At 34.8% G+C, this 13,245-nt stretch overlaps 2 protein-coding genes across 2 annotated transcripts; both read right to left on the bottom strand.

Annotated features, from left to right (window-relative positions):
• Positions 1 to 545: 545 nt before the first annotated feature.
• LOC123904790 lies at positions 546 to 1,070 on the bottom strand. The gene is made up of 2 exons (XM_045954409.1): positions 903 to 1,070; positions 546 to 806 (listed from the first exon to the last, which is right to left on the bottom strand). Exons 1-2 carry the CDS (start codon positions 1,068 to 1,070, stop codon positions 546 to 548), a joined length of 429 nt encoding a protein of 142 aa, XP_045810365.1.
• A 1,152-nt stretch (positions 1,071 to 2,222) lies between these two features.
• Positions 2,223 to 3,617, bottom strand: LOC123904789. Its single transcript, XM_045954408.1, has 4 exons — positions 3,598 to 3,617; positions 3,290 to 3,350; positions 2,685 to 3,092; positions 2,223 to 2,601 (listed from the first exon to the last, which is right to left on the bottom strand). The coding sequence occupies exons 1-4, from the start codon at positions 3,615 to 3,617 to the stop codon at positions 2,332 to 2,334; spliced, it is 759 nt and encodes a 252-aa protein (XP_045810364.1). The 3' UTR covers positions 2,223 to 2,331.
• Positions 3,618 to 13,245: the final 9,628 nt, after the last annotated feature.

Below are 13,245 nucleotides of genomic sequence, written 5' to 3'. Positions count from 1 at the left end.
AAATTGACTACAAGAAAGAAAACAAAATTAATTAAATTTTGTTGTGAAAACATTTTATAATAAATTTAAGTTAAACTCAATTTAAATTACAACTGACAGTATACCTGGTTATCATATAGATCATCCATAAATTTTTTTAAAATTTTTTGAAAATCATTTGATATGTTTTAATTCTTTATTATTTTTAATGAATATAAAAAAAAAAAATTATCTATTTGTTTATTATTATATAATGTAATTTTCGCAACGGACCTTCGAATTTAATTCATTTGTTCTGCAACTGGTCATATTATTTCATACTCTTTCCGGCACATAAATATAAACCACATAACGCAATAAAACCACATAATGCAATAAGTTACAGCAACACTTAATTAACATTAGATTCACTTGATTATACATAACACCCATTATAAAGGATTGAAAATTAAGAACTTTTGTAACATAACCTAACATCATTATACAAAGCATCACAAAACACGGCATATAGATCCTTTCGAGAAATATCCCAGCAAATCGCACAGCTTAGTAACACATTTTCCTACTCAAACACGATCACGGCGACGAATAAGATCAACGATGATAAAACCCGGATACTTTGGCATTGAAAACATAAGAACATCGCCAGCTCTAATCTTCATATCCTTCTTGTATTCATACCAACCACGAGTCAAGTACTTCTCGTAGGGGCATCGATTTGAAGTAGCAATTGTGCATGCGTATTCCTCCCAACTGTCTTCTGGTTCAAGAACAATTCGTGTCTGATTTGAAGAGAATGCAAACTTCGATACATTACGGGGGAAATGCTGAAAGACATGTTAATCAAATGTATTGTTTAGTCGAAAGCGAGCAAATTTTGAATAAAAAAACAGCTTATAAATTTAGGACCATATAAAACCTACCATGACTTGCATCTTTTTCCTGGAAGCAAGTGCATTAGTGACCTCCATATCCCAAGTGTAAACTTCGTGAAAATTGATATCAACATCGTCGGTCCCTCCAGAAGAACAGTGAGCACAATAGCAGTGACTATCATTCGTATATTCTTGACTTTCGGTATAGCTCACCATAGGAGTCCTACAATATAAATTGCTTATCATAACAGCTGCATCTTAATTCTAGTTGGTTCATAAAGCTTATGAAAAACTCTTAAACATTCAACCTTCAGTGACGATAAACACATTTAGCTTCATCATAATAGATTCAATTAAACAATAATCTAATGACATTTTTCTTTAACCTTGCTAATAAGTTGAACGATATGATGACTTAAACTTAAAAGTATCACAACAAACAGATGATCATTTGAACAAACGCGGAATATACATAGAAGGATGCTGCATACCTCTTTCTTCTTCCCATCTCCTTTTTCGCAATGCCTTTAAGTTTTACTGACAAAAGGATGCTGCATTTGTACTTTGGTTTATAGGAAACGTATATAAGAGGATAAAGTGGACATCTACAATCAATTCGAAGGTTGAAAATAATTTTTTTTGCCAGTAACCCACATGTTGTTAAAGTCTAGTAGGGTAGCCCAGATAGTAACACTGTTGGCGAAATTATTACAGGAACATGCATTGGTAACTGGCGCGCCTTGGTAACTGGTAAGGGCTATATGCTTTTCAACCAACCAACAATATTGCATTTTTTGGGTACAATTATCTAAATGGCTAATGCTACGGTGGACCACCTTCACAAGTGGTTCACGGTGGACAAGTGACCTACCGAATATGAATTTTGCGAAATTCACAGTTGGATTAAAAGAAGCTTTATAGCGTATAGATCATCCATCAATTTTTTAAAATTTTTTATTACAAAAAATGTATTTTATATACGTTTGCCGGTTTAAAATATCATCATAGAAAATACATTTAGATTGTATTTGTATGTATAACCAAAATGTATTTCGATAAAATAACAATAACATATGCATTTTTTTACTATTTTCACCATATATATAAAGGAAACAAAGTTGATATTTTTTTTATTTTTGATGAAGAAATATCTAGTTTTGGAAAAAAAATAAACAGCATCATAAGAGTTGAACCCAAGTCCTATACATTACAAGAGTAAAAGGCCAACCACTGCGCCAGGGCACGACGGGAAGCAAAATCAGCCCTGCCCACGGGTATCATAGTGCATGAATAAATAAATTATAATATACTCATCAACAAACACATAACATTATGAAAATATCCCAAGTATGAAAACATCTAGCCCATTGAGGAGTTCAAAATCATAAATAACTTCAAATATAGATTATAGTTACATGCCAAGTTCCAAGAGCATCATAAAAACCATTACATACAATCAGACAAACCTCACTGTGAATTAGTTCAAGCGGTTGCCTCGAACAATGTCAACCACCAAAACATCAGGTGGATCGGACAGCTGAAACTGAACCAAGTCTCCCTCCTGTAGTTGATTAGCTTGCCTAAACTGATACCAACCATCAGTCAGGTACATTCGGAATTTTCCTGGATTGTTCTTCAAAGTGTAAGTCTTTATAGTGCATATGGTTTGGTCCATGTTGTGCCGAGTTCTGAGTACAATGTTGTTCCTGCCTCTGAGCACATGCTTGGCCGTTCGCGACGGAAGGTTCTAGCATAATATAACCGTTAAGAAATTAAATAACGGTCTGAAATATCATTAACTTTCAAATTATAGTAACTTGGGTAACTCACCAGAACTTGCGCCCTTTTGTCACTGGAATTGCATTCAGTCACTATTGTTTCCCAACCATAGTGACGGTCGTTTTCAAACTCGGGAAGAGTATAAGTGTCGTCATTCGGTAAAACATGAAAATCTTCACGATCACTTGTGAGGTCAATAACTTCCGTCGCATTCATATTATGCAACTTAAAATAATTTTCATCGTCAATGAGTTCATAAACAACTACAACATCAGTCGGTTGTCTTAAACCGTATAAAATAGCTGCCATCCGGCCCGAGGTCATGTAACACTGACCATCAGCTATGTGGAATTCCAGCATGGCTGTATTTCCACTGGGATGCCATAGATACCCCCATGGGCGTTTCTCTAAGTTATCACTCCAAATAGATCGAAATGTTGGACACATTTCAATCTTGTCCTATAAATGACAAACATATAAACTCATCATAATTTGCATGTTGTCCCTACGGCTATACTGTTTAATAATTGCATTTTTTTACATTTTGGCACAGTAAATTTGACAATTACCATATACACATACAATCATTCACTTCCATAACGCTTGGTATAATGACACAATTGAAACATGGTTGAAAATAATGACAACTTTCATACCTGGTCTGGATAAACAACAGTCCTAAAGGATTTCCTATTACCCTTCTTAACAGCAGAACGCCTGAAATTGTATCAAAATCATACGAACATTACTTGCAAAACAGGTGAATATAACCAGCAATTTAACATAATCACGTTTCTATTTGACCCAGCACTACAACGACAATACCTAATTACAGGACAATAAAGTAAAAACACAAAACGAGTGGGCAGGGTGACAACTACATTGAAAAAGAAAAGAAAGACTACCAAAACTAGTTTAATGGACGTAGCGTTAAAAATAAATACGGTTGTCCTACAAAAATTACCTTGTACTTGTAGGAGCCATCGTTGACAGTGTACAAGATGTGGGGTTCAAATGTTACCAGATTCAGTATTTAAAAGATAATAGCGACGTCACTGTAGCAACAACTCCACCAACTGAGATTCAAAGGGGATAAGGAGATTGTGTGGTAGCTTTATATTCGTTTCACTGTTTCAGGACAATTATTGGATTTTGTTAAATTGGCTATTGGGTTCTAAAAGGTATTCACCCAAATTGGGCCACACCGTGACATTCCAAAAAGGGCTTCCCCTTCAGGAATTGGATTCCATGAATTCAGGAATTGATTATGCTATATTGGTTTCACGTGACCTATCCTTTTTTTTTTAAAAAATAATAATAATAATTTTTGGTTGGCCAATACAATTAAGACACATGTAAAAAATATTTCATGTCATCATTTTTTTGGTCAAAATAGTCAACGTGGGGGGCCAAAATCACACAATTATGAAACGTGGGGGGCCAAAACTGCAATTTAGCCTATATTTTGTACTCTTATAAAAATATTATGCGCCCTATTTCCAGGGACGGATCCAGACTTGATATATTGGTGTGGCTAAAAAAATTACGTTCACAAGCTTTATAGTTAACAACAAAATCACGCTTGCAGATTAGCTGAAGAAGTAATTTTATCTCTAGAAAGCACATTAAAAAAATAACAAAATAGCGAACAAAGAAATCATATTTGTAGTTGTAGAGTTGAGAGAAAAGTAAAAGAATAAAATTTTATATGTTATTGAGATCAATTAAAGTTAATAGTGTTCAATAAAAGCGTATAAACCTTTATTGTTGATGAATTTCAATAACATATCAAATGATTTTAAATTTCTATAGAATTTTACATGAATTATTTAGATGATATGAATTTTAAATTTAACGATAAATTTCTTTAAATTTTATACTCATTAAAATGTTACCGGTATAATTTAATTTCTCTAATATGTATATAATATATATATTGATCACTCCTTTATAAAAAAAAATTACCATAGCTATTATTCTTGATTCTTTGTAGTTAACTAGCAACAAAGCAACTTCCTTGTAAAAAAAGGAAATTAAAAGCCAAAAAACAACCCATAAGACTTGAACTCAGGTCCCTTAAGTAAATGGGGCACTACTTAACCACTAAGCCAAAAACATCTTTATGATAATATTAGCGGTTATAAGTATTTATGCAATAATTCTGGTGTGGCTATAGCCACAGTCAGCCCCTACATGGATCCGTCCCTGCCTATTTCTCTCAACTGAAATATTTGCTCTTCCTTTCTTCATCCTGAAGGTGTGTTTTGCCTCTATTTATGGGAAATTGCAATTCAAAAGAGGTTTGGTTGGGATGCAGATTATGTGCAGTCAAAAATCATGACTGCATGCAGTCAGCAAGATCTGGACTGTCTGATTGAAATCAGACGATTCAGGTTTTTAAGCCAGACTTTTTATTATTTTAAAAAATAAAACTGCATAAGATCTGTGCCGTTCAATTTTGATCGTACGGTTGGAAATTACTAACTGCAGCCTGACTGCATGGTTCCTGAATTCATGGAATCCAATTCTGTTTGGGTGCCTGTTGGTGTTGATTGTTAATTAAAGGTGGTCCCATTGCAGAAAAAGTTAAGGAAAGGGACAGGTTAAAGAAACAAAAAGAAACAGGGGATGGGCGTGCACTGTGCAAGCAGCTCTGTTGCTGCTGTTGTTGCGACTTGCGTGTTCTTCTTTTCTGTTTTTGCTTTATTTTTATTTTGACTTTGACAATAATAATAATAATATAATAGAATGATAATTTGCTATTGTTACTGTTCATTATTTATTGTCTTTATTTTTTTCCAGATCTTCATAAGCATTCTTTTGAGTTTTGATGCATTGATTCAGATTTCAATGGTAATTGGAAAATATTTATAAAATATTTTTGTTCCAAATCTATATATTCCCTAAATTGGTGCATTTTATCAATTAAAATACCACACCGATAAATAAAAATCAATGAAAAATATAAATTATTAAAATTTTAATATTTTGTGATTGTAATATTTCATTTTAAGTATTTATTTATATTTTTTATTTTTTATTGTCATTTTTTTAATCATATGTTTACTTATTAAAAAGGAATTGTTGTTCATATTCTTTTTTATTGGATTTAAATCATGCTTATAAATGTTTTTTTACTATTATTTATAAATAAATGTTGCACTCTATTTTTTTACTCATTATTTTTTTATTTGTCTAATTTTCCATGTGATATTTAACAAATACACTGATAAAATAATGGAAACTCCTCGAATGACTATACTATAGGATGAATTGGAAAAAAGTGGAATTGAGAAATTGATATGCTTAAAAAAAATTATTCTTAAACTTCATACTTATAAAGTAGAGAAAAATGTGTCATTGTCTTGAATATAAAAGGAATGAAGTAATTGACTTCATATATTATTTTTTTCATTCGTTTGTTTCTCCAATTAGGTGATATATATTGAACGGTCGGATTGATTAAATTTGCAAGCTACGATCAAAATCGATAGTTTCTGTCAAAGTTCATGGCCCTTTCATGAAAACTAGATTTTTGATATGACTGTTATTACAATCTGTCTATCCATTCGGAGTCCGATCATCAAGATTATTTTTTTCATCTGTTTGTCTGTCCAACTAGGGGATATTGAATGGTCGGATTGATAAAATTCAAAATCTACGATAAAAATTGGTAGTTTCAGTCAAAGTTCACGACTCTTTCATCAAATTGAATGTTCATCGTGTTCATCATGTACACTGGCGGCGGACCACCGATCAGAAAACCAAAAACCACCCAAAAAATCCCTAAATTAAAACCAAAATCCAAAATTTTGTCCTAAACATTTATTTATCATTTTCAAACACAAATTAAACCCAAAAAATAACAAAACAAACAAAAAATCAAACCCAAAAACTTTAAATCTCTCTGTTACCTTTCTTTTTTGTACAAACCCATAAATATAAAATAGAAATAAAACTGAAAGAATACAAAATGAGTAACATAAAATAAAAAATAAGACCAAGTGAAATACACGTGCGAGAATATAACATTAATATCTGGTTTTTATTGTCTGCGTACGGTGCGAGGCTCATATGTCATGCGCACCAGAGACAGAGCCAGAAAACAAATGTCTAAAGGAGAGAGATGACGATTAAGAACAAATATATTAACCGTTAGATTAGTTTTTGCATAATGACCTTTTTTTTATGAAAATAAAAGAACAAATATATGAAAATCTAATTTTGATTGTAATGATCGTTTTTAAAAATACTATTTTTAAAAAAAGATATTTATTGTTTTTTAAGATTATCAAGATATTTATTGTTTTTAAAAATATATCTACGATCGCATACCCAGCTCTACTGGCGGCTAGCCCTAGCCGCTAATAATTAATACTCAATATAATCGATAGCACATGTTAAAAACGTGTAAAAAGACAAAAATTAATCAGTAGTGTTGGATATTTGTGTGTTGGCCTCATTTTGCTAAAACAAATATACAAGCAAGATGTTGGACCAAATGTTTCAACATGTTAGGTACAAAAGATGTTGGACCAAATGTTGTAACATGTTTGGGTACGACAGTCAGATTGCCCAAATCTCGCGCATTTATTACACGTATCTGCTATATATGGAAATCCACTCTACAAACGTGTATATCAAGATTTGATCTGATCAAGACGTTATTAGTGCAGATATGTTCTTATCAAGACTTAATAGAATGATTCAACACATTGTTTATTTCCTAAAGAGGATAAACTATTTTAGGAAAGTTTTTATTAAGGTCTGATTTGCTTAGCTGGACGTGACTCAAAGACCAGCTGTGTTCTGAAGCTTATCTTGGAAGATCAGGAGCGTGCTAGCTCTGTCTATATAAAGAAGACTCAAGACCAAGATTTTAATGAACCGAAACCATTGTTTCATCAAAGATGTAGTCTTTAGGGTTTCGTGTCTTTAAGCCACTCTCTAGGAGAGTTGGTGTAAGTGAACCACTCGGGTTGTGAGATGGTCACTATGTCCTCACTCAGAAACCTTTAGGTAATGAGTTGAGTATTGTAATATCTCTGAAGCTTTTAAGCAAGGAGATAATGTTTGTATTTTTAATTGTGATTCTTGTGGATTCTATAACACGAGTTAAGAACTGAGTTTGTTATTGTAAGGTTACTCCTAAGCTTTGAAGTACGGAGTTTACCGTGTGTGATTCACTTGAAGCTTTTAAGCAAGAGTGAAGTAGTGTCTTGGTAAGTTGTTGCCACATCATTCCCAACATTTTATAAACAACACAGGTTGTGTTGAGTGAGTGGAAGTGAGATGGGATCTCATGTCTAGGAGTTCCTAGGCAGAAGTTACATGAGTAGTGTCGAGGTCATAAGGCGTAAACCTAGGATTTGCTGGAGGTCTTAGTGTAAGACGTAAACCGAGGGTTTGCTGGAGGTCTTAGTGACTAGAGCTATTAGTGGATTTCCTTCCTGGATTGGTATCCCCCAGAGTAGGCAGGTTGGCTGAACTGGGTTAACAATTTCCTGTGCAGTTTATTTACTTGTTGATTTTATTATGTTTCGTAAGATGTTCCAACATTAAGTATGACATTCTCTTTAAATTGAATGTTGGAACATCTGATAAAACATTATTTCTCAGTATCCGTTTTAATGTTATATGCCTTGCCGTGTTATTTTTGTCAGACCAGATGTCTCGACATTCTATACAACATCTGGTTCTGCTATACCAGAATTTCAATTGGTATCAGAGCAGGCATCCTGTTCTGTTTTCTGGATGAGATCTTAGGGAAGATACTTTCTGGTTATGGGCAAGTAAGGAATACTGAAAATTTGTTTGAACTTGGAGAAGTTCACATTGATTGAATGGTCCCTAGAAGTGGAGGATGGACTATTCATGATATGGTGTGTATTAGACCTATCTTTTGTTGTTCAGGCGTGTAGATCTTGTGATGAGTTGCTGTATGGTTTGATTTATTTTCAAACATGTGTTATTGTAGTGTGCCTGAAGTTTGTTGAGGAGTTTTGTGGTTTGAATTCCGCTGCATATATATATGATGGAAAACTCCTGGTGGTTGTGTTTGTTGAGGATGCACCACTCTGTTCTATGATGTAAGCCCTGGTGTGGTGATGCTCGAGGAGAGTTTGTTTAATTAACTTGTTAGAGATGACAAAGATACTTGGGGGTGATCTTAAATCCACTCATAAAGGCATTCATGTATGAGTTTGTTGAAAAGGGATCTGAAGAAAGTTATGAGCAATTTATTTTTGCTTCCAACTCTAAAAAGCTAACCTCCATTGGCTTCGATAAAGGATTTCTTGGTGTGTTCGGTTAAAAAGGAACTGATGTCTTACCAGATGTTGGAACATCTGACGGAACATCTGACGAGGAGATTCTGCAGAATCTTGTTGGATGACAGTAGGGCATGGCAGATGCTTGGGTGCTAAACAAGTGTGTGTGTTGGTTACATATGTTTGGAACCTTCTCCTGACCTGGAAGAGGAGGCATCTGTGTCTGAGATGGTTTCTATGCTAGAAACATGTCTTAGATAAGTTTGTTGGGACACGATCAACATATGGTTGACCTCTTGGGTTAGTTCATGTCTGATCCAAGTAAGTGGTAGTTGAAGTTGTGTGCAGTGTTGATGTGTTATGTGATGTTTTAACCATGCATGTTATATTCTTGTGATAATATATAGTTGTATGAATGCATGATTAAACAAGGAGGATTTTTTTTTTGACCAAAGGATTATGGTTCTCTGGTATTGACGAAGTTTTTACTTCCCTTCAAGATGTGTGTTTGTGTTGAAGTGAAAGGAAGTATATGTTGCATCCCTCTCTCCATTGTCTGGTGCACACTAATCAAGGGAAATCCATCTGATGTATTTAATGCTTCCACTAAGGTCACAAGTGAGTTTGTTGATGAGTCTTTCAAAGGATCTGTCTCTGAAAATGATGTTGTGTCGAATGTTGGTACATCTTTGGCACCTAAGACTGATGTTGTGCTAAGTACTATCACATCTGTGGTACCTGATATTATGGTGGATCAAAGTGTTCCAGATACCTGTTAGAGGGAATCTCCTCTATAGGTTCAGAAGAATGGCATCAAACATCTCAAAGTAAGACAAAAGGTTGGAACATTAGAAGAATTTTTTGAGATGTAAAATATGCACGTCCCTGCATGTGAGGATGATTTGATATTGAAGGTTGATCAACTACTGATGGTTGATTCTCCTGTGTCCCCTTGCAAGAGTTATGGACTACTATGGTATCTTCAAACCATAGTTCAGGATGAAACCGATGAGATTGAGATTGATGTCAGAATTAATGTTGAAACATCTTCTCCAACATCTGCTCCTTCAGCCAAGGAAGCTGGTTCTACTCAGGGTGGAGTACAAGGTCAAGCAACTGACCTAATCTGGAATGACCTTTTTGTAAGAATAACTGTCATGAGTGGATGTTATCTGTTGGTGCCATATATGTGCAGAAGAATGATGTCAGATCTAATGTCCTACCTTGTGTGAGAAGGTAATCCTATCTGACAAATGATAAATACTTTAATGGGAGCTAAGTATTTGTATATCCTTTGTTGAAGTTATGCATAAAACAGATATATTTGTCTGAAGAGCTGTGCGATTATCTAGTCTGAACTTTATTGTTCGGAGAGTGTATTTCTCTTCATGGTATTCAGGTGTTTTAAAAAACCTGGATGATCTGCATTGATGGTACTCTATTGGGAGCTTCTTGAAGGATGTCTATGCACAATGAATCCTTTTGAATGCTGATGTCCCAAATGATGTTGTAACATCATATTTACTGATGGCTGTTCCGTGGAAGGTGCTTGAGACTTTGCATGGGAGTGCTCAAGCTGTGTGGTCAGAAGACGTGTTTCTGACTATGTGAATCAGAATGTGGAGGTTCTGATCTTGTTTTAATAGTATGCTCTAGCAATGCATGACTATTTATTCCACTAGTATCAACAACTACTAGTGAATGTAAGGCCAGAAGAATATTGTCAAATACTGAGGTTTGATAATTGTCTTTGGTTTTCTTCTATTGCAAGTCACTCAAAAAAAAAAGGTTGATAATCAGGATCTTAGTCAAGCTTTTAAGCAAACTAAGATGTTTTGGAGTTTGTGAGTGACTTTACACCTTGTATGCATGACATCCTGCCTATTCAAAAGGTCATGATACATAGTGTGGTTCTGCTAGGACATTGATCAGATGTGTCCTTGTTAAGTGAAGAGGTCAGAATGCTTGGATGTATTCTCAAGAAGTGAGAGTATCTGACTCAGAATCGACTCTACTGAGGGAGTTGGTGTTGCCCTTCAACATGAAAGCATGAAGTCTTTCACATGTTTTCATTTAGTGCTCGAGTTTTCATCTTCAGCTGGAGCCCTGATTATCTATGACAGGTAGAGTCGTGTGTTTATCTGTGGATTGCATTGGTACATATATATTGTCTAGAGTGTTGTACAAGCTTGTGGAGATCTTATGCCTCATATGAGAATATGATGTCAGACAACATGTTGAGACATTATGAAATTATTAACAAGGCATGGCTGATTCTAGTCATGTAAAGATGAATAATTATATCAGTTATCCACATATCTCTCGAGTGGTTAAATGGTTGAGTCTGGGAGAATTTATTTTTCTCTACAGATTGTTTTTTGGAAGGACTTTCCAAGAGTCTTCATTATTGAGAGATGTCACAAATGTGATATTCAGATGTCTTGGTATGTGTCACTAAGTCTAAGTGAAAGGAGAACACTTTGAATCAAGTGGAAGACAGTATGTTTGAAGATGTGTTGATCAATGCAAGTAAAAGAAGACAATGTCTGACTGAATGTTAGAACATTATTCGAGACATGTTTCCTGTAAGATCAACAAGGAAGTGAAATGGACAGTTTGATCAACCACGTGTCAGAAGGGAATGCATAAAAGGTCTGTGAATACTTTGAATCCATCTGAATCTACTTCTATTTTGCTTGGTCAACAAAATGTGCATCATCTAGGAAACCTATTTCTAAATCCATTATTCAGGTTAATCTTATCTCTCAAAAGGTCCTAGAAAAGTCTATCTATGTTTGTTGATGATGTTAATAAACCTACCAAACTCGTTTTGATAATCTCATTGATTCAGTTGTCACCCCTAATGTTGAGTTAAATGTTGTTACCTCTGTTAAAGGTTTTTGTTAGTTCAAATGTTGTGGGTAGTGTTGAAACATTTGTGAGATCTTCCTCTGAAATTGTAATTCTAGATAAACCAAGATCTCTTAAAACCATAGGTCAGTCTAGTATGAATGTTGTGGTTGTTGATGACATTTTTTTTTGAAATTTTTCCATGTGCCATCTTTCAAAGCTGTTGATTCTGTCACTTTATTATCTCCCACTAAAGTTGTGGTTGTGTCCCCCAAAGAAACCTCACCTGAGTCTGATGTCACATCAGATGTTGAAACATCTTGGACCAACCTGTTCGTGTTGTTGAAACCTGTTCTATAATTCCCAAGCTGATGCTAATATGGTTCTGAGAGTCACAAACCTGATTGTGATTTGGAGTATTGAAGATTATAATGTGGTGGAAGAAACTGATCTTGATGATCTTCCACGTGACCAAGCTATTGCTCAAAGTATGATTGAAAGAGAACTGGTCATGCTATGACTGTTTGTGTGGATGTGCATTCTGCTGAGAAGTACTATACGTGTTCAGATGTGTTGTGATCAGATGCGATAATGCTCAGATATGTGATACTTAAATGTGATTATGTGACAGTTTCAGATCTGCTTCTGAAACCTCTAGCTTTATGTTCTCATGAGATATGTTATGCTATGATGTCACTCATGTTGTCTACACATCCTGATCTGATTTTTGATAATTTATTTCTCTCTGATGTGTGAGAATTTATTTTCCTCTGTATATGGGAGTTTATTTCTCCCTTTGTGCTTTAAAGGAGAAAGAAGCTATGAGAAGTATTGCTAGTTCCTGACATTATTATCTCTGCTGGGGTGGATGTTGCTGATTCCACAAACATAATTGTAGATGTTCTTGTTGCTGGTGTATCTCAGACAAAAGATGTTATTGGTTCCGTTGTTGATAAACCAAAACAAACTGTTCCTAAAAAGGATGTTGTGCCAGACGTTGACAATTCTGTGGACCAACCTAAGGCTGATGTTACTATTGTCCAGAAACCTGTTCAAGAAACTATTGTGGTGAAAGATGTTGGGACATCTGTTGACCCATCTGACTCATCTAATGAAGAAACAGGGTCTGATGAAGAGAATTCTACTGAGGTTGAAGAAGGGTCTTTCAGTGTAAAGAAAGTCATCAAATTGTGCCACTTAATGAAGAAGTGGTTGATTCTGAAAAGAATATGTATGAGGTTAATGTGCCTGCTAGTAAGAAGAAACAGAGTCTGAAAAGAAAGGAAGCATCTTCAAGTGACTCTAAGTATGATGTTGAGGAGGATGTGTCAGACATCACACCCTCTGCCTCAAAGAAGAAGTCTGGTGGGAAAAAGATCCCTCAGAATGTGCTTGTTGCTCTCTGTGACAATGTTTCCTTTCATCGTGCTTCCTTTGCACAAAGATGGGATCATGTGTACAAGAGGAGTTTTTGCTAGATGGATGCTCAATGC

This window comes from Trifolium pratense, linkage group LG2 (genome assembly GCF_020283565.1).
Source record: "Trifolium pratense cultivar HEN17-A07 linkage group LG2, ARS_RC_1.1, whole genome shotgun sequence".
Taxonomy (NCBI): domain Eukaryota; kingdom Viridiplantae; phylum Streptophyta; class Magnoliopsida; order Fabales; family Fabaceae; genus Trifolium; species Trifolium pratense.
Note: the sequence above shows the minus strand (reverse complement) of the source record. Positions and strands in the feature narration are given on the sequence as shown.

Coding starts and splice junctions, on each gene's coding strand:
- LOC123904790 (XM_045954409.1), bottom strand. CDS start 1,070: ATGGTGAGCTATACCGAAAGTCAAGAATATACGAATGATAGTCACTGC. Junction 807..902: donor GGAAAAAGATGCAAGTCATG/GTAGGTTTTATA, acceptor CATGTCTTTCAG/CATTTCCCCCGTAATGTATC.
- LOC123904789 (XM_045954408.1), bottom strand. CDS start 3,617: ATGGCTCCTACAAGTACAAG. Junction 3,351..3,597: donor ATGGCTCCTACAAGTACAAG/GTAATTTTTGTA, acceptor ATACAATTTCAG/GCGTTCTGCTGTTAAGAAGG. Junction 3,093..3,289: donor CTGTTGTTTATCCAGACCAG/GTATGAAAGTTG, acceptor TGTCATTTATAG/GACAAGATTGAAATGTGTCC.